The sequence below is a fragment of the Sphaerodactylus townsendi genome, linkage group LG06 (assembly GCF_021028975.2).
Source record: "Sphaerodactylus townsendi isolate TG3544 linkage group LG06, MPM_Stown_v2.3, whole genome shotgun sequence".
NCBI lineage: Eukaryota > Metazoa > Chordata > Lepidosauria > Squamata > Sphaerodactylidae > Sphaerodactylus > Sphaerodactylus townsendi.
The window spans coordinates 60,980,398-61,004,300 of NC_059430.1; the positions used below are offsets into that span (position 1 = coordinate 60,980,398).

At 41.9% G+C, this 23,903-nt stretch overlaps 1 protein-coding gene across 8 annotated transcripts in view; it reads right to left on the minus strand.

Moving 5' to 3' along the window:
- Positions 1 to 23,903, minus strand: part of MSRB3 (methionine sulfoxide reductase B3) — an 80,788-nt gene that overhangs the window by 14,902 nt on the left and 41,983 nt on the right. For all 8 annotated transcript variants that reach the window (XM_048500166.1, XM_048500165.1, XM_048500167.1 and 5 more), the window contains one exon: positions 15,354 to 15,382. In XM_048500166.1, the coding sequence (XP_048356123.1) occupies positions 15,354 to 15,382 (29 nt within the window). The remainder of the gene's footprint in view (positions 1 to 15,353; positions 15,383 to 23,903) is intronic.

Below are 23,903 nucleotides of genomic sequence, written 5' to 3' on the forward strand. Positions count from 1 at the left end.
TCACGCAACATTTATATATCTCAAAACCCTCTACCTGTGTCCAATTTAAAGATTCAGTTCAGTGTGTCAAAATCTTTGACCCTCTTTTTGTTTAGCATTTTTCCAATGACTACCCAAAATCATTGTGATATTAAAGTCAATGTATAGTAACATTAAAGTAAAAAACAATTATTGAAATTAACTACTCATTAATTGGATATTAACACAACTAACTGCAAAAAAATGGTATTATGATGGGGCTAGGAATAACCACCTTGCAGCCCATAGATTTACAAATACTGTAGAATTAATCTATGTCATCTGTTTGGGATGATCTCATAATTCTCTCTAAAACGGGTGAATTTCCACTAAAGGTCAAAGCAAGATGGAATAGTTCTTTTTCAAGTACAAAGGGAGAAAAAAATGTACAGCTGATTTTCTATGGGAGCAAATCCTAGGCAATCCTACTGAGAAGTGAGTTCCATTATACTAAATGTGGTTTACTCTCAGGAAAGTGTTTTGTTGATTGGTTGGGGTTGTTGTTGTTGTTTTGTTGGTTGTAGCATTGTAGCCTAACTACAATGTAAGGTCTCCAGTAAGGTTATTACTGGGGACACAAGATTCCAAAGTGATTCTGCCAGCATTGCCAGCTTCTTGGTTGCATTATAGTCAATTGAACCAACTGCAGGATTTACCACCGAGGGCTAAGCAGAACTTTGTTAGCAAGTGAGACACTGCTGTGTAGCTTAATCTGAAAGCTAAAAATACTTCATCATTTCATAAATAGCTAATAACAGTTCTGAATGAAAGCATCCTACAAAAGGTGACTAGTGTTCAATGTCTGTGTTCCTGTCTCCACCTGCTGATAGAGAAAGAAAATCCATTCACCCAGCCCAGTGTAGGATTTTTAATTCACCACTATTTTAATTCACACAGCTTTGAGAGACAGACATGTCTGCAAGATTATCATGATAGGTGAAAGTTATTACAGTTTAGTTCAATTCAGTTAATTTAATAGATCAAAGCACACAAAATAACAACATTTAGACCTCTTCCCAGATTCTAATATTTTAAAACAAGTTTGCAACCTGGAATAACATTAAATCACATTTATTGTCATAAGGAAACACTTATGGATTTTAAACCCAAATGTGATCCCAAACTACTCTTCCAAGACATTTTCAAGAATTACAGCTTTAATTTCAGTTAGTATATTACAAGCAATATCTTAAAATAGTTGAAGATCCTAGCAATGAAAAACAAAAGTAAGAAGCAACAAAATAAAATAATATATTTCTAGCTAAAATAGCTGTATTAGGACCCAGAAAAGGCCCTCGCTGTCTTCCTTAAAACTTGCAAAGAGAGAGCTGTGTAGGCCTCTGTCAGGAATGAATTCTTCAGGGAAGAAGTCAACACAGAAAATGGCCACTTCCTCATCTCTACTGAACAAACCCTCTTAATATTGAGGCATTTTGAATAGGTCCCATCCAATGACATAGTAATACACAGGGCAGGGGAGAGTATGTTCCAAAAGTTGTCTCACTTAAGACCAGCTAAGTTTTTGAATGAACATTAATCAGTTGCAACAAATATTAATTCACAGTTCCAATGGAGGAAAAGCTCTCTTTCCAGTAAGTAGATGGCTATGGATCTCAACCCTGTAGATTAGGTAATGTTTGTGACTCGCTCAAGGTCACCCAGTAAGCTTCCTCAGTAGTGTGATGATTCAAACCTAGGTCTCCCAAATCCTAGTCTGAAATTCTAATCATAACACTCCAGTGGCTTTCTGAAGCAGTTAAGCTTCAGAACATGCATGTTGTGAAGTCAAGTCAAATCAACTGGGTATTTCTGCCTAGCTGCTGAGCTCCCCCACCCCTGCCCCCAGGCCATCTGTAAAAAACCCTGCCCCACATTTACTAGCAAAAACCAAGCCTTGAAGGTGGGCAATACTGTTGGGTTTACCTAGCAATGGCTACTTAAGGCATTTGTTTCTTTAGGGAACAGATGCTGCTTCTATTATTTTGAATGATTTAGCTCCCATTTTTAATTTTTTTTGTAGATTTCAGATTTTTCTGCAAACCTGGGATATTTTTCAAATTTGTAGAAGGATCTGTCCTGTTTGTTAATGGCTTCAAGTCTCTGGATTTCAATATCCATAGATTTGGCCATGTTGTTAACTAGATATATTGGTGATATAGTTGTAAGGTTTAGATCCAACAAACTTGTCTGCTCATGAAAAAGGGAGGACAGGGTCTTTGACCACTGAAAAAGCTGCACTGGAAATCATGTGACTTGCATAGACAAATGTTAAGTGCAACAGGGATTAGAGTCATGAGGTGAATTAAGTGAGACTGAGTGAAAAAAACTGACAGAATCCAACCCATGGTTTTAGAAAGCCATTTGAATGCTGTGAACATAAAACACAAGTGTAAGGGGTACAAGGCCAACATATCCATTCAATTTAAAAAACACTCTAAAATTAAGAATTCTATTCCTCACATTTTGCCACAAGTTCCATTCCTTAAATTATCTTTGACCAGAATCAGTCTAATCTGAGAGTATCTCTATTTTGATGGTTGGCAATTAGTTTCACCAGTGCATAGGTCTCTTTTACTTTTTGTACAAATATTATTTGACGATAAAAGGATGTACATAATATAAAAATAAACAACAATCACAAGTTGAAAGTAAAAGAAAAATATTATACATCAAATAATATTTGTACAGAAACACAAACGTAAGGGGTATGATTTCTAGCTGTCTCATCATCACAGTTGTATGCTGGTTCTACTGTGTTTCTAGGGAGAAACATATCTTAAAATCCCAAACAACTGCAAAAATGTACAGCCTTTATGATACTTTCCAGACCTGGATAATGTTAAGATTTTGTGTCTTTCAGAAGGCTTCAAGGCAAGTTCACCTCTTTGATGAAAATACAGCCAATTGTTGGTACTTGAGTCAACTAACTGACTTTGCTTTGCCTAGCAAAGCAGTGATACAATATGAAGCTAATGTTATGGTCCATTTACTAGTTTTCTTTTGTCAAGATAATTTGGATTAGACATTTTAAAAATGTATTAGCTATTACTTGTAATTCCACCAAATTAAATTCAAGGACTTTGCATGCATAACAAAAACCTGGGTGAGGGAGGGGGGAGACAGTGGCCCTCAATGATCTCACCTCGGATGGTTTCACATTTGTCCAGCAACCTCGGACACAGGGCCGAGGTGTGGCGTGGCGATGCTCATCCGAGATTCCATCTCCTTTAGGATGTCCCCTGTCCTGCTGATCACTGGATTGGAGTGTTTGGGCTTTTGCTGGGACTCCCTGGAGAGACTGGCTGTCCTGCTGGTGTACCAGTCGCCTAGTGTGCCAGCAGACAGCCTGCCACGGCTCTTGGAGGTCGTCTCAGAGTGGGAGTTGTTGTACCCTAAGTTACTAGTGTTGGGTGACTTCAACATCCACATTGATTCAGCCTGCTCTTTGGCAGCTGCTGATCTAGTGTCAACCGTGACGACACTAGGTCTCTTCCTGGTGAACATCAGGAGTCCTACACATCAGCATGGTCACACTCTGGACCTGATCTTCGCAGTAGGTGTGAATGTGGGCTTATCCTCTATTGATAGAGTGCTGTGGTCTGACCACTACATCCTCAAGGCTCAGATAGATGCTGCTGTGCCCCCCTGTCTAGGCAACAGGGATATTTTGGCTCGCCCGCAGAGACTAAAGGACCCGGAGCAGTTCCAGAATGCTCTACAGGAGACCACACCCACTGGTGCCTCCCTTGATGAGTCAGTAGACAGCTGGGATGCCAGGCTCTCTGAAGCCATTGAGGTTGCACTCCAAGGCACCCTCTCTGCATTTGCACCAGACCGGCTCCTTGGTATACTGAGGAGCTGCAATGGATGAAGCGGGAGTTGAGCTGGCTAGAGCGAGTGTGGCAGTGGGCTTCTGACAAGGGGTCAAGACACTTGTGCCGGACATTTATGAGATCCTACAAGGGAGTTGTGAAGGATGCGAAAAGGTCGTATTTTCCTTCCTCTGTCACAGCAGCTAGCTCGTGACCGGACAATTGTTTAGTGTAATTCGGTCACTAATTGATACAATAAGTGAACTGGAGGCCCCTTGGCTTTCTTCAGGTCCATGTTTGGACCACTCCAGCCTGCTCAACCTGATGGATGTGGACAGGACACTGGCAGCTGTACAATCTACCACTTGTCATTTTGACCCGTGCCCTTCCTGGCTGGTAAAAGCTGCCAGGGAGGAGCTTTGGAGCCACCTGTTGAAAATTATAAGTAGCTCCCTTGAGCAAGGGGTGTTTCTGGGTCAGCTTAAAGAGGCAGTGGTCAACCCGCATCTGAAAAGACCTCAGTTAGTTCCTTTGGATATGGCCAATTACCACCCAGTCTCAAAATTGAGTGAGCGAGCGGTGGTGGATCAGCTCCAGCGATTCCTGGAGGATGCAAACGTATTGGATCCTTTCCAGTCCAGTTTCTGTGCTGGCCATGAGACCGAAAAGGAGCTGGTCACAGTCGTGGATGAACTCCAGCCCCACTTGGATAGAGGCAGTTTGGTGCTGCTGGTGCTGTTAGATCTCACTGCAGCATTCGATGTAGTAGATCACAACCTTTTGGTCCATCGCCTCGCCTATATCAGAGTTCAGGGGTCAGCCCTGTGTTGGCTGGCCTCATTTATCTGAGACCGGGGACAGCAGGGAGAGGGAGAACTCCAGTACGTGGGGTGCTGCAGGGGGCAATCCTCTCCCCGATGCATTTTAATATCTACATGCACCCCCTGGCAAGTTTGGTCTAGAGTTTTGGGCTGTGGTATCACTAATACGCTGATGACACCCAGCTTGTTTTCACGATGGAGGGCAGCCTGTCTTCAGCCCCTGGAGTCCTCCAGCATTATCAAGAGGGCATTGTTGGTTAAGAGCAAGCCGGCTGAAGTTGAATCCTATAAAGATGGAGATACTGTGGCTGGGTCATAGGGACTTTTGCCTGTCTCTGCTGGACAGCAAGGCATTGCACTTGGCCTCGTCCGTCAAGAGCCTGGGAGTAATCCTGGACCCAGCGTTATCGCTCGAGGCCCAGGTTACTCAGACAGCTCTGGTAGCGTTCTATCATCTACAGCAGGCACAGCAACTGGCCCCGTACCTCTCCCACTCTAACCTAGTCACAGTACTCCATGCAATGGTCACCTCCAGGCTTGATTATTGTAACTTGCTGTATGCTGGCCTGCCTTTGACTGTGATCCAGAAGCTAAAACTTGTCCAACATGCGGCAGCCAGACTCCTTGCTGGGATGTCCAGTCGGGACCAGATCACACCGGTCCTGTACCACCTTTATTGGCTATCCATTGAGTTCCGGATCATGTTCAAGCTGTTGGTTTTAACCTTAAGGCTATAAGTGGCCTTGGGCCTGCTTACTTGAGGGACCGCATCTCCCTATATTGCCCTGCTAGTCCCTCCAATCTTTGGAGGAGAACCTATTAGAGGTTCCTGACCCAAAACACATCCAGCTGGCCACCACTAGGGCCAGGGCTTTTACACCAGGGACTGTAAAATGGACCTGTTCCACCAGACATTTGGCCAGCTAGGTTAAATGTGATCCCATTTCACCAAGTCTCCGGTGGGCACAGTTGGGATGGGAGGGGGTGGGTTTTTTATTTCCATGTATTTTATGTTTATATGGTTCCTGACCATAGTTTTATTGGGTTGACTATGGGTTTTAATACTGTTTTAAATCTTATGTTATTCTGGTTTCTGTTGTTCGCCCTTTGGGGAAGGGTGGTCTATAAACCTAAAGTACAAATAATAAATAAATAAATAAATAAAGGATGTTCACCACCCCTGCACTCAGAGAAGCCCATCCACAAAATTCCTTGTACATGCAAGACTTGCTCATATTACAATCAGCTTATACATTCAGTAACTCACACTTTCAAGTCACCTAGTCTTGCAAAAATTGTTTTACTATTCAAATCATCTGAATTTTATTCAGCTCAAATATATATATATCAAATATAGAAAGGAAGGAGTACGATAGACATTCTTCATTGATTGCTAAATGGTTCAATATATGTGTATTTTATCTTCTTCCTTTACTGCAAGCAAATGACAAAACCCTGGCAGGGCAAGTCTGAAAGCCACACCCTAACCATAACAACTGTGGTACAATTCATGGAATCAGACAAATTTTGGTACTCAAAAATTCTTAGGCACCCATCAAGACATCATTGAAAAGAAGTGTTTGAAAAAAGTTTAAGACAAAATCTGAATATAGTTACAATGAGAGAGACACCAAAATGGATCAACTTTCTTGAGAAGCAAGAGTCAATCGATGACCTGCGTCCCCAGATACTACAAAAAGAAAAAAAAACAGGAACAATGTCCCTTTAGAGAGTAACTGCTTCAGAAAATGATCCCAGCTAAAACTACAAAGACATGAAATTCCAGTTAGACACAGGAAATTCTTCAGCGAATAAAGGAGTTGTATGACTCAAAAGATGAAAATCCCCATGCATACTGAACTAATCTAATGAGCTATTGTGGCCAGGAAAGAAAGCTGATGCATTTAGTGTAGAGGAGAAAGAATTTAAGGCACAACAGGAAATCAGAACAACTTGAACAAATTTTAAGCTGCCTTCACTCAATTTAGAGGAAATATGTATTCTACCTGAAATTGCTGTTTTAGTAATCTCTGTGCATTTGTACAGAAAGAGACTTCCACCACAAACAGTGTTCTTCAAGATATTTATGCTGTGTAGCTATGCCTGCTCAGCTGTGCAGCAATACAACTTGAGATTTTAAAAAACCCCAAATGTATGAACTGCCAGGTTGGGTGGCATCCTACTCACCATTTCAAAACTACAACTGGTGTTTGCTGCACAGCTAAAGCTGGAATAGCCACACTGTAGGAGTATCTTGCTGAATACTTAGCTACTCAAACACCTGCTGAAGATCATGGACATCTGATGAGAACAGCATTTCCATGCTTTTCACTTTTTGAATTTGGCTTCCTCCGCACTTTTTCCAGCGAGACACGTGGCGCTGAAACAACCCTGGCTGAGTTCCTAAGACCTTACTAGCCTTCTCTCTCCTTTTTCCTTTTGTTTTATTCTCTTTCCACCACGGGTATTTACGCACCACGTGGAGTTTTAATTGTAAGGCATTTCTATTGTTTCAATAATTTTACATTTGTATTGTAATTGAATGTATGTGTGGGCAGCTACTCTGAGTCTCTGTTGGCAGGGAGAGGTGGGGTACAAGTTTAATCAATAATAATAATTGGGGTGCTGTGTGGTTTCCGGGCTGCATGGCCATGTTCTAGCAGCATTCTCTCCTGACGTTTCGCCTGCATCTGTGGCTGGCATCTTCAGAATTCTGATTGAGTGAACAACTGACAGCACAATAATACCTTCTGGGAAACTGAATATATAAGGGTATTTTCTTATGAAATTATCAAAGCAATTCTTTAAAGAGGGCATTCAACACTAATGGCTGCCAGTATGTGTTTATTAATTCATATGCCAAGCTTGACAATTTTTAATTGAAAAGTTGATATTTTAGAACAATTTTTAACATGGCAGGTTTTAAATATCAAATCATGCTACAGTAAAATGAAGTGGTACATACATGGAAAAAGTGATATTAAAAACAAGGAAAACACCTAAGTCCTAAAAATAATACTTATAGCTGATTTCTGTTGACTTACCTGCTTGATCCTATTACATTTACTCTAAAGAAGTCCCACTGAGTTCAATGGATTTGCTTATACATAAGACTTGGCAGTCATTAAGGTGGTAAATCTGTTATCTGGCACTTAAAAACACAGAACTCAAGAACAGCCCTGCTGAACCCAAACTGTGGTTCATCTAATCTTGCATCCTGTCTCACACAGCAGCCAAGCAGTTCCTCTAAAGATTCTACAACAGGACATAGTGGCTGAGGACTTCCTCCGAGATTGCATCCTGGCACTGGTAATGGTTTACAGCTGGTAATGGTTTATGGCTACTGAATGTGGAAGTTCTCTTAGTCATCATGGCTAGAAGCCACTGAAAGACCTATCCTCTGTGAATCTGTCTAATTCACATTTAAAGCTGTACATGCCTGTGGTCATCACTACATCCTCTGGAAGTGAATTCCATATTTTAATCAATCACTGTGTAAAGAAGTATTTTGTTTTGTCCATCAGATTCACTGAATTCCTTTGAGTTCAAGCATTTTGATAGCAGGACGAAATGTTATCTTTGTCAACTCTCTCTACCCCATGCATAATTTTATAAACCTCTACCATGTCAACCCTTAGGTGTCTCTTTTCTAAACAAAAAAATAGTCCCAGCCTCTTTAGATTTTCCTCACAGGAAAGGTACTCCAACCTCTGATTATCTTCATTGCTTCTTCTGTATTTTTTCCAGCTCTGTGATGTCCTTTTTGAGATGCAGTGGGGAAATCCCCACAATCAAAAAATAGTATGATACTCACGGTAAAAGTCCTGGTATCGACAAGGAGTCCCCACGGCTTCAGTGTCCAACTCGGCTCCATGCTGGCCCTGGTGCACGCTCTCCCCCTCATCCCGTGTTTTTCAAAAACTGCAGGAAGGTACACCTTTTTGAAAAACGCGGGCCAAGGCCGCATCAGTGGGGAGGCAGCAGAAAAACAACATGTTTTATTTTTCCCGCCCTAGGAGGCATGCACCAATTAGAGCGCATTGGGCTGGGCACAGAGTGCATGAAGGGTTGGGGGGGGGGGTTGTGCTGGTCATGGCATTGTAGGCATGATCCTTCAAAGAGAAGGAGAGCTAGCACAGAGTGTGTGCACCAACGAAGCTGCACAGCCAAAAAGTTTAAAAACAGAAGTTCCTATGTGTTTTTTTTTTAAAAAAACTTCCTCAAGAAGAGGAGAGGGGCTGCAGGGTCACATTCCTGCCCCAACACAACAGCCAATCGAAAAGAGCCACAGAGCAGATTGCAGTCTCGTGGAAATAGTTACAGTTTTTGATCCTGGATTAACTTTGACCCCCTCAACAGTGGGGTCAAAGTTGTGCTGGGGAGGCACAGACTGGGATGAAAGGTGCTGTATCTTATGGAACCAGAAGAAACTAGGTTTATTTTCCCAGTGGGGATTCACCCAGCGACCAGAACTGTACACAGTATTTCAAATGAGGACACAGAAAGATCTATACAGGAGCTTTATAATATTTGTTGCTTTATTTTCAGCCATTTTACTAATAATCCCTAACTTAGGCCCTTTCCACACACACGTGGAATTTATGCCGGGTGGAGGCTCGAGAACCGTTCACATGCTAGCGTGCAAGTGGCCTCCACTCCCCCCCATCAGCTGGAGAGGCGGCTCCGCACAGAGCCACCTCTCGGTCAGCCCTCTCCACTCACTGTCATGTCCAGCGTCGCTCTGGAGGGCTGCAGGTCCCCGCCCATGCTGCCCGACCTCCAGGGGTCAGAGGGCAGTGTGGGCGGGTCCCTGCAGCCCTCCAGAGCAATGCTGGACATGACGGTGAGTTGAAGCGATGGGGAAAGAGGCGTCTTCCCAGCGGTGCAGTTCACACCGCGCCGATAAGAAGACGCCTCTTTGCAAAAGCGGTGGCTTCACACTGCTCCCGGGTGGCCAGGGTGGCGCTGCTGCGTTTGCCATCCCTGCATTTTTGCCATCCCTGGGTCGCTGTATATTGCCCATGCAGAAAGGGTCAGAGTTTGCCTTTTTCATCACTGCAGCATACTTGGTTGATGCTTTCATTGAGTTGTCTACTATGAACCCTCTGAGCCTCAGCAAGTTCAGACCCATTAGTCTACACCTGAAGTTAGAATCTTTTGTTCCAATGTGTATCACCTCACACTTACTAGCACTGAACTTGATCTGTCAAACTGTTACCCACTCACATAATTGCAGAGATCTTTCTGGAGCTCTTCATAGCCATCCTTGGTTTTCATCATCCTGAACAATTTTGTTTAATCTGCCAACTTGGTCACTACACTACTCACCCCTTATTCTAGATCCTTTATGAACAAATTAAATAGTACCAAGACCCTGCTACTTACTTCCTTTCATTGTGAGAACTATCCATTTATTCCTAATCTTTGCCTCTTGTCATTTAACCAAGTTTTGATCCGTAAGAACCCATCCTTTTATCCCATGACTCCTGAGTTTACTCAGGAATCTTTAGTGAGATAGCTTGCCAAAAGTCTTTTAAAAGTCCATTTATATAATGTCTACCATGTCACTATTATCAACCTGCTTGTTAACATTCTAAAAGAACTCCAAAAGGTTCCCTGGCATCTCTAGCTAAAAGGATCAGGTAGTTGGTGATGTTAAGGAATTCTTCTTGAGACTCCAAAGAGAAGTTCCCAGTCACAATGGACAATATTGACTTTGATAGACCAATGGTTTGAATCAGTATTAGGCAACTTCATGCACTCATAGTTCACCCAGCCCAACACAGAGAAAGAAAATAAGCTCATAATAGCATATACAGAGCCGAGCCATGCGGTTGGAAGAGATTTAATACAAGAGGTTCTTTTTAGTCATACTGTTATGAAAATTGGAATAAACAGTAAAATCTTAGTAACATAATATCACAAAATGCATGGATACACCTATATGAAATGCAGACCTTTTAACAAGAGTTCATTTGTACAATTGCTGTTAGGCAACAAACATTCTTTGTTCAACTACAGTAATTCACCATTTTTCCTGCAAAACCCTGGATTTCCATGGAATAATTTCTTTTTCTAGAACCAGCTATTTGTGGAACACCAATTAATCCAATTTCTTAGAGTAGCCTTTTTAGTCAAAAGTTCTATTCTATTACTTGAACACTTTATTTTGCGGCAATCAAGTTGCAAATATAAAAAGCATAATTGTTTCTTCACATAGGAGTACCTGCAGTAAAAGGAGAATTTCTTTCAACCAAAGAACTAGCCATTACCAGTCTAAAATAAGTAAACTTCTCATCATGAGGGTGAAGAATGTGCATTCAGTACAGATGTTATAGCCATCTACATGATGAATATGGAGCATTAATTTACATTTTAGTTTCACTTTGAACTTAAATGTTCAAGTTCAAAGTCATGTTGCTCAGACAATGTCTTTCTCAGTATTTCACTTGCTTATGATGTTTCCAGATTCTATAGCTAAAAATTAATAAATTGGGCTTTTCCAAACTCACTACATGTCAGGCTCTGGTTTTATTGCAGGAAATAGAACTGTGTTATTCTTTTTCAAAAATGCTCTGAAAGGTCAAGATTTCTTCAGTGTTTTTGAACCTTGAAGATTTCTCAAGGTTTTTGTGCTTTGCAAATAGGTTTAATGTACATTTCCTCTTCACACATGTAGCAATTGTACAAGGAAGAAGACAAAGTCCATTTTGGAGCAGAAATGGAGAAGACAAAACCATATTCACCCATGAGTCTTTTTCATGAATTAAATGACCTGCAAGTCTTTGATACCAGACCAAGTAACATGTCCAAAAGTTTAGAAACCCTGCTATGACATCGACATCATATGCAGGGAAAGGAAAAAAGACCTTCAGTAATATTTCACAGGATCTGATTGATTGCTTAACCCATACTAAAACCACAAGGGATTCTGTAACTGCCTTGTTACATTATACTGGCAGAGGAGCTGCTACACAACATCAATTGAGTACCTAAAGTCAGACGTAATACAATCGAACATGCGTTGGGTTCTTCTTAATTAGTGTGTAGACCTGCAGTGCCAAATTAAGGTTCAGGATAAGGATTCACATGGAAATAAGACCTCAGCCTTTCACCAAAGCAATTTTCCTAGCTGAGTTATGCACATGAAAATTTCTGGGTCTGCAGAGATACATATGGGTTTCCCCGAAGTGCCCTGAGGGCTGTTTCAGGTTGGAAAAATTCACACTCACATATGATGGTGTTATGTCTGATACAGGTTGGGAACCCTAGAAAAAGAAGAAGAGGAGGAGGAGGAGGAGGAGGAGGAGGAGGAGGAGTTTGGATTTATATCCCCCCTTTCTCTCCTGCAGGAGACTCAAAGGGGCTTACAACCTCCTTGCCCTTCACCCCTCACAACAAACACCCTGTGAGGTAGGTGGGGCTGAGAGAGCTCCGAGAAGCTGTGACTAGCCACAGCTGGCGTCTGTGGGAGCGCACAGGCTAATCTGAATTCCCCAGATAAGCCTCCACCGCTCAGGTGGAGCCAGTGCTAACACTGCAGAAGAGTAATATGGCCTTGCAATGATAACTGGTCTTTCAAATCAATACCTCCAGAGGAAGACAATAACTGAATATACAACCAGGCATTCACCTACAACCATATTTGAAAACATTTCTTGTTAAACTGATTTGGTCTCCTAGGCTGCTGTTTGTAGAACTAAGAAACCACAAAAGCAATATTTGGGGGGGGGGGGATCGGCCGTATAGAAATTGAAATAATTAATAAATAAATAAATAAATAAATAAATATAAAGTCAGAATGGCCAGATTAAGTAATGTCTACATTCCCCAAAATCCTGAAGCCTCTTTAATTCATGCATTAAAGACAGTCTCTATGTTCCTCTCTGAATCCAACAACATATCTGGAACATTTTAAAAGAAATTTAGACTCCATCCATCCATCCATCCATCCATCCATCCATCCATCCATCCATCCATCCATCCATCCATCCATCCATCCATCCATCCATCCATCCATCCATCCATCCATCCATCCATCCATCCATCCATCCATCCATCCATCCATCCATCCATCCATCCATCCATCCATCCATCCATCCATCCATCCATCCATCCATCCATCCATCTATCTATCTATCTATCTATCTATCTATCTATCTATCTTGTAAACTGCCCTCCCCTGGAGGGCTCATGGTAGTGAACAGCAGAATAAAACAATAAAATCCTAAAAAAATACATACAATAATAAAACCAGAATAAAACCATACTCAGGACAAGATACGATAAAATAGAAGCAATACAGACGGCGGAAAAAAACCCCACCCTCCTCCATGCCCATAAGAGGCCTAGATGGAATGGGGCTTACATCAACCTGGCTGGCCAAACGTCTGGTGGAACAGGTCTGTTTTGCAGGCCCTGTGGAAACTTTGTAAGTCCTACAGGGCCCCGATCTCTCTAGGGAGCCTGTTCCACCAGGTAGGGCCCAGGGCTGTAAAAGCCCTAGCCCTTGTAGAGGCCAGCCGGATGTCCTTCGGGCCAGGGACCTCTAATAGGTTCTCCTCTAAGGAGCAGAGGGACCTAGCAGAACAATATGGGGAGACGCGGTACCTCTGTATGCAGGCCCAAGGCCACTTATACCCTTAAAGGTTAAAACAATACTTTGAACATGATCTGGAACTCAATGGGCAGTCAGTGCAGATGGTATAGGACTGGCAAAATCCGGTCCTGGCTAGATGCTCCAGTAAGGAGTTTGGCTGCTTAATGTTGCACGAGTTTAAGTTTCCGGATCACAGTCAAAGGCAGGCCAGCATAAAGCGAGTTACAGTAATCAAACCTGGAGGTGACTGTTGCATGGATCACTGTGGCCAGGTCAGAACAGGAGAGATAAGGGGTCAGTTGCCATGCCTGCCAATGGAATGCTATCTGGGCTGTCTAAGTGACCTGGGCCTCAAGTGACAGCGTTGGTGCAAGGTCCATGCTGCATTCTATAGGCAAGTTACTAGTTTCAATATGTGTATGTGGGCCACAACAGTATGTGTCTGAAAGAAGCTTGTGCAAAGCTGAACCCAGTTAATGGGATACAGTAGTACTTTTCAAACGTTATATCCATAAGAACATAAGTAAGAGCCTGCTCGATCAGACCAGAGTCCATCTAGTCCAGCACTCTGCTAATCGCAGTGGCCCACAAGATGCCTTGGAGAGCTCACATGCAGGATGTGAAAGCAATGGCCTTCTGCTGCTGCTGCTCCCGAGCATCTGGTCTGCTAAGGCATTTGCAATCTCAGATCAAGGAGGATCAAGATTGGTAGCCATAGATTGACTTCTCCATAAATCTGTCCAAGCCCCTTTTAAAGCTATCCAGGTTAGCGGCCATCACCACCTCCTGTGGCAGCATATTCCAAACACCAATCATGCATGAAGAAATGTTTCCTTTTATTAGTCCTAGTTGTTCCCCCCAGCATTTTCAATGTATGCCCCCTGGTTTCAGTATTGTGAAAAAGAGAGAAAAAATTATCTCTGTCAACATTTTCTACCCCATGCATAATTTTATAGACTTCAATCATATCCCCCCTCAGACATCTTTCCAAACTAAAGAGTCCCAAACGCTGCAGCCTCTCCTCATAAGGAAGGTGCTCCAATATCTATTGCTCCAATATCCAATATCTACTGCTCCAATATCCATATCTACTGGAAGTCTGATAACTGGATGAATCAGGATCATGCACTACCTGCAGTGTTCTCAATATGTTTAGTATGAGCAACCCATAATCCTAAAAAAATTCCAGTGGTTAGTCTGTGAATAGTGAAGCTTCACACATGTTCCTGTTCAGACACACATAACAATCGTGTGTGTTGGGAGAATCTATGCACAGATGGGAGGCTGCTAATTTGCATAGATGTAAAGCCTGAAAAAGTTTTATCTAGACAACTTCTGCAAAACAACACCAGCTCTAGGGAAGTAACTTTATGTCCCAACATGAAAACATGTTTCAGTACTATAAAAATACGTTGTCATAAGGTTAACTTCATTGAACATGAGAGGACAGTCGATTAAAAAAAGCAACAATAAGTTTCTAACACTACCAACCCCATCTAAAAATGCCAACTTACTGGTCATAATGTATATTTTCCCTGGAATTTACATTAACTTTTGAATGTTTCTGCTTTTTGGAGTCTGTGGCATCAATATTTCTTATAAATCTGAAAGATTTTGACATTCAAAGTTAACCACCTAAAGAGAAACCTATCGCCTTGTCTGGCATGCAAATCTACATGCACATGTCATGAAAATCTGATGACAAATAACCTGTTTCCTGATGTACTTGACTGCTCTAGCTTCAAGACCATGAAACAGCTTTGTCTTCCAGGAAGAAAAATATAATTTTAAAGTGACCAATATTCCCAAAGACCACTTCCCTCTTCTTCAGATCATTCAAAACCTAATACAGAATTGACATGGTTTCCTTGCAATCATTGTAACATGAAAGAGTAAAATTAAAAAGACTTGAGCCAATGGAAGGAATAAAAGCAATGCCATTAACAATAATAGCACTGTTTAAGGCATTCTGAAACCTGAGAAGTCTTCAAGATTGGACCGTTCCAGACTGTTTAAAGTTAAGATTGTACTTGAGCTGATAAATTACTCTTTAGAGGGTAACATACAAATAGTATATTCAACATACTGTAAACCTAAACATACCTGAACCGGAGTCAAACTTTGTCTCTGATCTAAAAACAAGGAAAGAAAACAGAGAGAAAATCCTTTAGTTAATTTTTTAAAACTGCATTGAGAAACCTAAGATCTAATTGCAGCCAGCATCTACATATGTACCTGATCTACAAACATATTTGAATCCCCCATGCATTTTTATATTAACAACTTTATCAATAACTATTTTAGTTTACAATACTGACATAGGTAAAGACAAAACCTGGAAAATGTTATAAATGAGAACACAACGACTATACAATTTCAAACACATACCTTTAGTTATATATTTATATTTAAATCAAACAAATCAGAAGCATGTTTTCCCCCTTTTTATTGTTCTTTGTTTTTAAGATGCTTCAACACCATCATGGGATGGGCACTTGAGTGTTCTTTTCTTTCACAGAGATGAACAGCTTTTCCTTAATAATTGAAGGAGATCTAGCCTCCATGTGAATTATTACTGAACAAAAGAACAGTACATACAAAACATACAATTATCCAATTCCTTCATTGTATAGTTCCATGTTTTTGTCTGTTTAATAAGTAGTATTTTAAGTGTTTAGCATATCACCTATGAACCCAAGTGGGCTGTACATTTAATAACAGGCAGACAGGGAGAAAGGGGAAGGAAAAATTAGCCTTTGTGGGAACATTATGTTTCAGATATAGGTTAATAATGGCTCTAAACTCAGAATCCTTTGCAGCTCTCAATTCAGCTGTGGGAAAACATTAAGTTGGGTAATTACTTTCAAGATGCTGCTGAAGTTCTGTCAAGCATAATTGACACCACGGACAAATAGCTAAAAGACAGCATTGTCTCTACCTAGCTCTCAAACTAATTAGTAATCATGTTCCAGACAGATTTATAATCACAAATTAACAACCAGAGTATATGTGAATTTATTACATATCATATCCTTCAAAACTGCAAAATACAAAATAATAATCCTTAGCAGTCTTCATGAGGGATGTGACATTAGTTGTATTTTCTATGACAGTAGTTGTCAACCTATGGAATCTCCCTTGCTGGTTAATGAACTGGTGGGGGTTGGTGGAGGGAGGGGGGTTGCTGCTTTTTGGAAGAAACTGCTGCTGGCATGCAAACAATGGACACCTCGCCTGCAGTCTCAATTTGCTCACGAGCGAAGAGGCACAGCAGGCCTTTCCACAGTGGAGATAATTCTTTGTTTAGTACAGGGAAGTTCAGAGACCCTCTTTCCTGCAACCCATGCCTTCTCTCTCTCCCTTCTATTCTGGCCCAGTCCCCCACCGCACCTACCATTCCTATTTCATAGTTCTCCAAAGTCCAATGCACATGCCTGGGACAAGGACCCACCCTTTCCATATAAAGCCGAAGTTTTGAAGGTAAGGTTCTGTGTTGCAAACAGGAGTGAGGAGTATAGAACAACTGGGAAAGATAAGGGTAGTGATGACAGCATCTATAAGGAACCTGGAATTGTGTCTCATCTCAAAAATTCTCTCCACCATATTAAGGCCTTCTGGTTGAATTCTGGATCAGGTTCAAAATTTTGGTGTTAACCTTCAAAGCCCTGAAAAGTCTCAGGCCCTCATGTTTTGGGCACCACATCTCCCAATACCACCTCCACAGGGTATTATATTCATATGTAAGTAACCTTAGGAGGTTCTCAGCCCCAAAAAGATCCAATTATCCTCAACCAGGCCCAAAGTTTTCACAGCCCGGGCCCAATTGGTGGAACTCTCTGCCACCTGAGACCAGACCCCTGCAGAATGTGGACAGTTCCACAGGGCCTAGTTGTATATATATATACACACCCCACTAAACATCCCCTTCTCACAGGACACAGTGTGTCTTCCCTCTGTGATACACCTCTGAAGATGCCAGCCACAGATGCAGGCTAAACATTAGGAACAAGATCCACCAGACCACGGCCACACAGCCTGGAAAACCCACCACAACCAGTTGAATCCGGCCGTGAAAGCCTTCGACAAACCTCCAGGTGTTTCCCAACCTGGATCTGGGACTCTGACACCCCACCCACCCACTTCAGAAAACCTAGGTAAGGGACTGGTGCTATGGTGGGGAAAGGATTGCAGGATCTAAACCAACAAGTGAAAGAAAAAAGAAGAAAGTGTATATGGAAATGCCATCTCATTGTTACTTCCTTGATTTAAAATACTTCTTAAAGTGAAATCCCAAAGTGTTAAAACGGGGGGGGGGGGGGATATTCCTGAGTCACTAACAAATCAGCCGGATGTCCCTATCACTCAAATGACACAATTCAACTTTACTACAGTGGAATGGCTTCCACTAAAGAACTATTGCTTGCCACCCTGGGCAGCAGATGATGGCTGGGTTGCCAGAAGACTTCCCAACAGCACCTCTCATGGCCTGCCACTTCAATCTCCCTACCAATTCAGTTTTCACATCTGCAAATCAAGCTATTGCCAGCTCTAGGTTGGGAAATAGCTGAAGATTTCAGGGGTGGCAGGCAGAGTTTAGGGAGGGGAGAGTCCTCAGCAGGGTATCTTGCCAAAGAGTCTACCTTCAAAAGCAGCTATTTTTTTTCCAGGGGAACTAATCTTGATAGTCTGGAAATCAGCTGTAATATTAGGGGATCTCCAGGTGTCACACAGAAGTTGGCAACCCCAGCAAATCACCTCATAGATGTGCTATTGTCTTCAATGTAAAAATCACCGTCCATTCTTCACAGCACAAATAAAGACATCCTGAGGACAGAAAAAAAGGTGTCTTGGAGAGGAATTCTGCACAGCTTTTTCCCCCAAGACATCATCAGGACACCTTATTTCAGCTCAAGCTGTCTTTTTTTGAAGTTGCTAAAATGTGGACTTTTTTCTGAAATCATTTTCAACTCATCTCCTGCTAGTTGTGTGGAGTTCAAGAGCTGAGGAGATGTCTTATTTTTCCTGCCTGACCATTAAAGCTTCTTGTCAGTTTCCTCCACGACATTTTGTGCTGCAGGGATTCTGAGTGAGTGAAGCTATTTAGTGAAAGTTACCGAATGTTCGCTCTGCGTGCTCCAATCCTGGGCACCTTTTCAGACTGAAAAGTACATGGTTGTACTCAGTGGTGGGATTCAAATGATTTAACAACCAGTTCCAGTGCTGGGATTCAAATAATTTAACAACTGGATGTTTACAAGCACCAATTTAAACAACCGGTTCTGCCAAAGTGGTACGAACCTGCTGAATCCCACCACTGGTTGTACTCATCTGGTCCTGCTGATCCTAGCAATACATAAATTTCCCTTTTTTGAATTTTCAAGGAGCCGTCTTTAAAGACACGAACACACACATGCAAGAAGCTATATATTGTCAGAATCAGCAGGACCAGCTGAGTACAACCATGTACTTTTCAAGCTGAAATGGTGCCAAGATTGGATCCCGCAGAGCAAACATTCAGGGTAAACTTCACCAAATAGCCATGCATACAGAGAATCCCTGCAGCACAAAAAGTGGGACCAACAGCAGAAAAAACTGACAAGAGGCTTTAACAGTCAGGCGGGGGGGGGGGTATCTTTCTCCTCTGACACCTTTTTTGTCAGTGCTGTCTGAACAAAAAATTAGGAGGTGGCTTTTTTTTTAATGTCCTCAAGACGTCTTATTTGTGCTGTGCATAATTGGCCAATGTTACTTAAGTGGCTATGCATACATTTCACAATAGAGCAAGCAACAACACCTTGTGGTTGTCTGCAGCCACAAAAACATGGAGAAACAGGCTAAACCTGCTCCTCTTTCCATGTGGTCATAAATAGAAAAGGCCTGGCATAGGCTTCTATGAAGCAAAAACTCACATTGCATGTGTGATACAAAGTTCTTATGTTGTTACCTAGCAACCATGAAGATTTTCTAACATGTAGATGGAGCCTCAGCAGAGGCAGAGGGAGTCTGAATCAAGCAGCACAAGAGCCCAGAATATTTTATTCATTTTGTTGCCACCCTTGCTTAACACAAACCTCACTGAAAGACCATTTTGTAGCCTCTTTCTAATGAGCATGGTAGATTGATTGAAATGAATGTCATTTAAATAAAGTTTCCTAATTTTACCTCCTATATTTCCTAAATGAAAGTGCATACTGATTACTACAATGATTAAAGCAGATTGATTGACAACTAAATAGAGCATTTATCATACCCGGGAGGATACACTTTAACCATACTTATGACCTGATCTTGTCAGACTTGTACTTGTGCCCTTAGGCATACACAGCTCTCCCAAGAACATAGCACTCCCCTCACACATTTAGATGGGAAGAGCGGGCTGACAGTTCAGTAGCTGTAGATGGTGAACATGGTGGAGAGACGAGGAAAGACACAAAGGGCAACTGGATTGTGCCTATATAGTTTCTTATATAAATATGGCTTGTAATTCTAATTTGAATAATGCCATACTGAACATGATTTGATAACTTTACACAAACATTATCAAATAGTAAGCTATGTTCTTTCTTGTGCCACCATAAACATAGGGCAATTTGTCATGCATACTTTTATTATTAAAGAACTGGACTGAAGACCAAGCTAGATGAGATTTTAGTTACTGGCAATTTATGCACTTGAGGTCTGCTCCACAGTGAGCATACACTCCCTGCAAGTCAGATTCTCAGTTATGCACACACGTCCACCACTCTCAAACTCACTGTGCCACAGATCAGAGAATCTCCATGGTTTCCAAAAGTGAGTAAAGTGCAACCATCCCCCTGCCTTTGCAGGAAAAGTGAAGGATGTGGCCATGTTTTGTGCTCTCTTCAGGTTTTCTTGTTCCTCTTTGCCTTCCTCTACCCATCCATCAGCTCTTTCAGCCTGGCTGTTTTTTTTATTTTTGTGCTGCTGGTCTATTGATAATTAACACAGTCTATTGAATTATTAATAGACCAAAGACCAAAGAAAGCAGTGGGTGGGCAAAATGGCAGATCGGATTGGTGTGCTGGTGACACTTTGCAACAGAAGACTTCCCTTTTAAATGGAAAACTGTGGGGAAACCCCACTGCAAAGCACACAGCTACATGATAAGCAGTTAAGTACATAAATGGCCATCAAGTTTGGTCATGATTCTTCTGACCTGTCTTCCCCACAATCAGAAGCAACACTGGGTAACTTATTTCCCTAAGTCCTGTAAGACCTAGTTTGGACTGGGACCACAGCACAAGGGAAGGAAGGGATTCTGACTCCCCCATCCATTCTCAGGCCATCATTCAACAAATCAGGGGACTCTGTCATGAAAAACATTAGCCCTAACAGATTACCTTTTTTGCATATTCGTTGGAAAAAACTGAGGACTTGCTATGTTCCATATATCCTTTTCCCACTGCTCTCAGCAACGTTTGAAGCCTAAAGTAGGTCATATGCGAAAATAAACTATGTTTGAATGACTAAGTTTTATCAAATCATAATTTGATTAGAAAGGACAGGCTATAATGAACTCAACTTGCATGACTCACCCAGGCTTGACTGCTTGCTACTGTTGAACAAGTTGAACATGAAAGCCAGTGTGTACAGCAGTTAGACTTTCAATTTAGGATGATGTATACTTCTATGTTTTAAATCATTAAATCATGTTAGTAGCCATGTTTGCAGAGCAAAAGGGTGGGATATAAAATTTGTAAATATTGTAAATTAGGATCTAGGAGCCTCCAATTTGAATCACCACTCGGCCATGGAAACCCATTAGTTGAACTTGAGCAAGTTATACATTCTCAGTCTGATTTACTACATAGCATTGTTGTGAGGATACAATCGAATAGATGATAAGCTTGGTGACAAAGGTGGGAAGAAAATAAAGGCAGGTTGGCTGGTGAGTAGGAAGGAGAGAAAGAAGTAGGAAAAGAGGTGAGGTATGGTGCTTTTAGGCAAGGGACAAGGAAATAGTGGTGGAGGGGAAATGAGATACCACACACAACTCCTTTCACGTTCCCTGCTGTGAAAGTAATATTTTCTGAATTTTCTGCATACATGGGCATCTCTTGATTCTGCAGTGACCAGTTGTGCAGCTTTCATCATTTCCACAGAGACCAGCCACTTTACTAAACCTACTAGGAAGATAAACAGTTAGTGACTTTTCTTTATGTAAAGACTGATGCAAACCTTGTATCAGACTTTTTGAGACAGCATGCTAGAAAAATAAGCATTTTAACAGTTGCATAGATATGGCCAAGAGACAAAGTATAAAATGATTTATGATGCCCAGAAGACAGCTATCAATGCATGGGATTTAATTTAACCTGCTAGGATTGGAGGTGACCAATGAGGGAACATTTAATGACAAGGCTTGGAGGTGAGTGAACAAAATATTATTCTTGAAGGTCCTTATTCAGGGCCGCATACAGCATATAGCCTCCCTACATTTTATCTTCACAATCCAATTCTGTGAGGATTGTTAGCTAAGGGAGAACAACTAGGTTGAAAGTATCCACTGAGCTTCATGGGGATTTGACCCAGACCCACAGCAGTCTTGGGCAAAGGCATAGCGCCAATGGGGCAGGGTGGGGTGTGATGCCCTAGGGCAGGGGTAGGGAACCTGCGGCTCTCCAGATGTTCAGGAACTACAATTCCCATCAGCCCCTACCAGCATGGCCAATTGGCCATGCTGACAGAGGCTGATGGGAATTGTAGTTCCTGAACATCTGGAGAGCCGCAGGTTCCCTACCCCTGCCCTAGGCGGAGCCGCGGCAGAGCTGTGGCCAGGCCGCGGAGGGGGTGTGGCAGGGGCAGCAGTGCTATGTCAGGGGTACAGGGCATGCACATGTCCCGGGTGGAGTTTCCCCTCGCTCCGCCTCTGGTCTTGGGTCAGTTCTTTTACAATCATAGGTACTCTTAATGATGCACAATATTAATCTATACTAAAACAACAAATGTTAACCTTTATTGCTGCTGCTGCTGCTACTATGTTGTGAAGCTCCACAATGTAGTAGTTGTTTTTGTAAAAACTGTAGAATATTCTCAACAATACTTAATATTGTGAACCACAGTTTTAATATTAAGAACATAAGAAAGAGCCTGCTGGAGCAGACCAGAGTCCATCTAGTCCAGCACTCTGCTAATCGCAGTGGCCCACCAGGTGCCTTTGGAAGCTCACATTCAGGAGGTGAAAGCAATGGCCTTCTGCTGTTGCTGCTCCTGAGCACCTGGTCTGCTAAGGCATTTGCAACCTCAGATCAAGAAGGATCAAGATTGGTAGCCAGAGATCGACTTCTCTTCCATAAATCTGTCCAAGCCCCTTTTAAAGCTATCCAGGTTAGTGGCCATCACCACCTCCTGTGGCAGCATATTCCAAACACCAATCACACGTTGCGTGAAGAAGTGTTTCCTTTTATTAGTCCTAATTCTTCCCCCCAGCATTTTCAATGAATGCCCCCTGGTTCTAGTATTGTGAGAAAGAGAGAAAAATTTATCTCTGTCAACATTTTCTACCCCATGCATAATTTTATAGACTTCAATCATATCCCCCCTCTCGTCTCCTCTCCAAACTAAAGAGTCCCAAACGCTGCAGCCTCTCCTCACAAGGAAAGTGCTCCAGTCCCTCAATCATCCTCATTGCCCTTCTCTGCACTTTTTCCTATCTCTTCAATATCCTTTTTGAGATGTGGTGACCAGAACTGAACACAGTACTCCAAGTGCAGTCGCACCACGGCTTTATATAAGGGCATGACAATCTTTGCAGTTTTATTATCAACTCCTTTCCTAATTATCCCCAGCATAGAGTTTGCCTTTTTCACAGCTGCCATGCATTGAGTTGACATTCCCATGGAACTATCAATTAAGACACCCAAATCCCTTTCCTGGTCTGTGACTGATAGCCCTGACCCCTGTAGCGTGTACGTGAAGTTTGGATTTTTTTTGCCCTTATGTGCATCACTTTACATTTTGCTACATTGAACTGCATTTGCCATTTCTTAGCCCACTCACCTAATTTATCAAGGTCTGCTTGGAGCTCTTCGCAATGCTTTGCGGTTCTCACCACCCCACATAATTTGGTATCATATTAGCAGGGCAACACTGACAACTAAAATATGCTTCAACTAACTTAATAGCCAAATACGTGTAAAACAAGACCATTTGTTCTATTCAGTTTATGTATAGTCTTAGACCTTCTTATACAACAATTTAATGACATTAAGCCTCATAAATCATATTCTTAATAAATATAAGCATGCATTATTCTACTAAAGACATTGCATTAAAGATACTCAGCTTAAGGTCCAACTATTGTGATGGTACAAAGCAGCAACAGACTTTGGTGAGATCAAATAAGTTTTGTTTATCCTTTGATATAGTCACATGTTGTGTCTTCATTTCACCTTTTTTGAAGCAGCTTCTCATTTGCTCTGAAAATATATCCATAGTCTAGAAATAGCACATGACTGCAGCTGCTTTGGTGACTTCTGCAATCTGGATAATTCCCAGATTTTGTTGCAAAAGGTCACCTATCCTGAGAAGACAGTGTTCCAGTCTGGCTACTGGATTTCAACAGTGATGTTCACGCAAAGCCAGTTTGTTGTTTATTGAATTACAAGACACTGGCCTTTAGGAAAGGGGAGA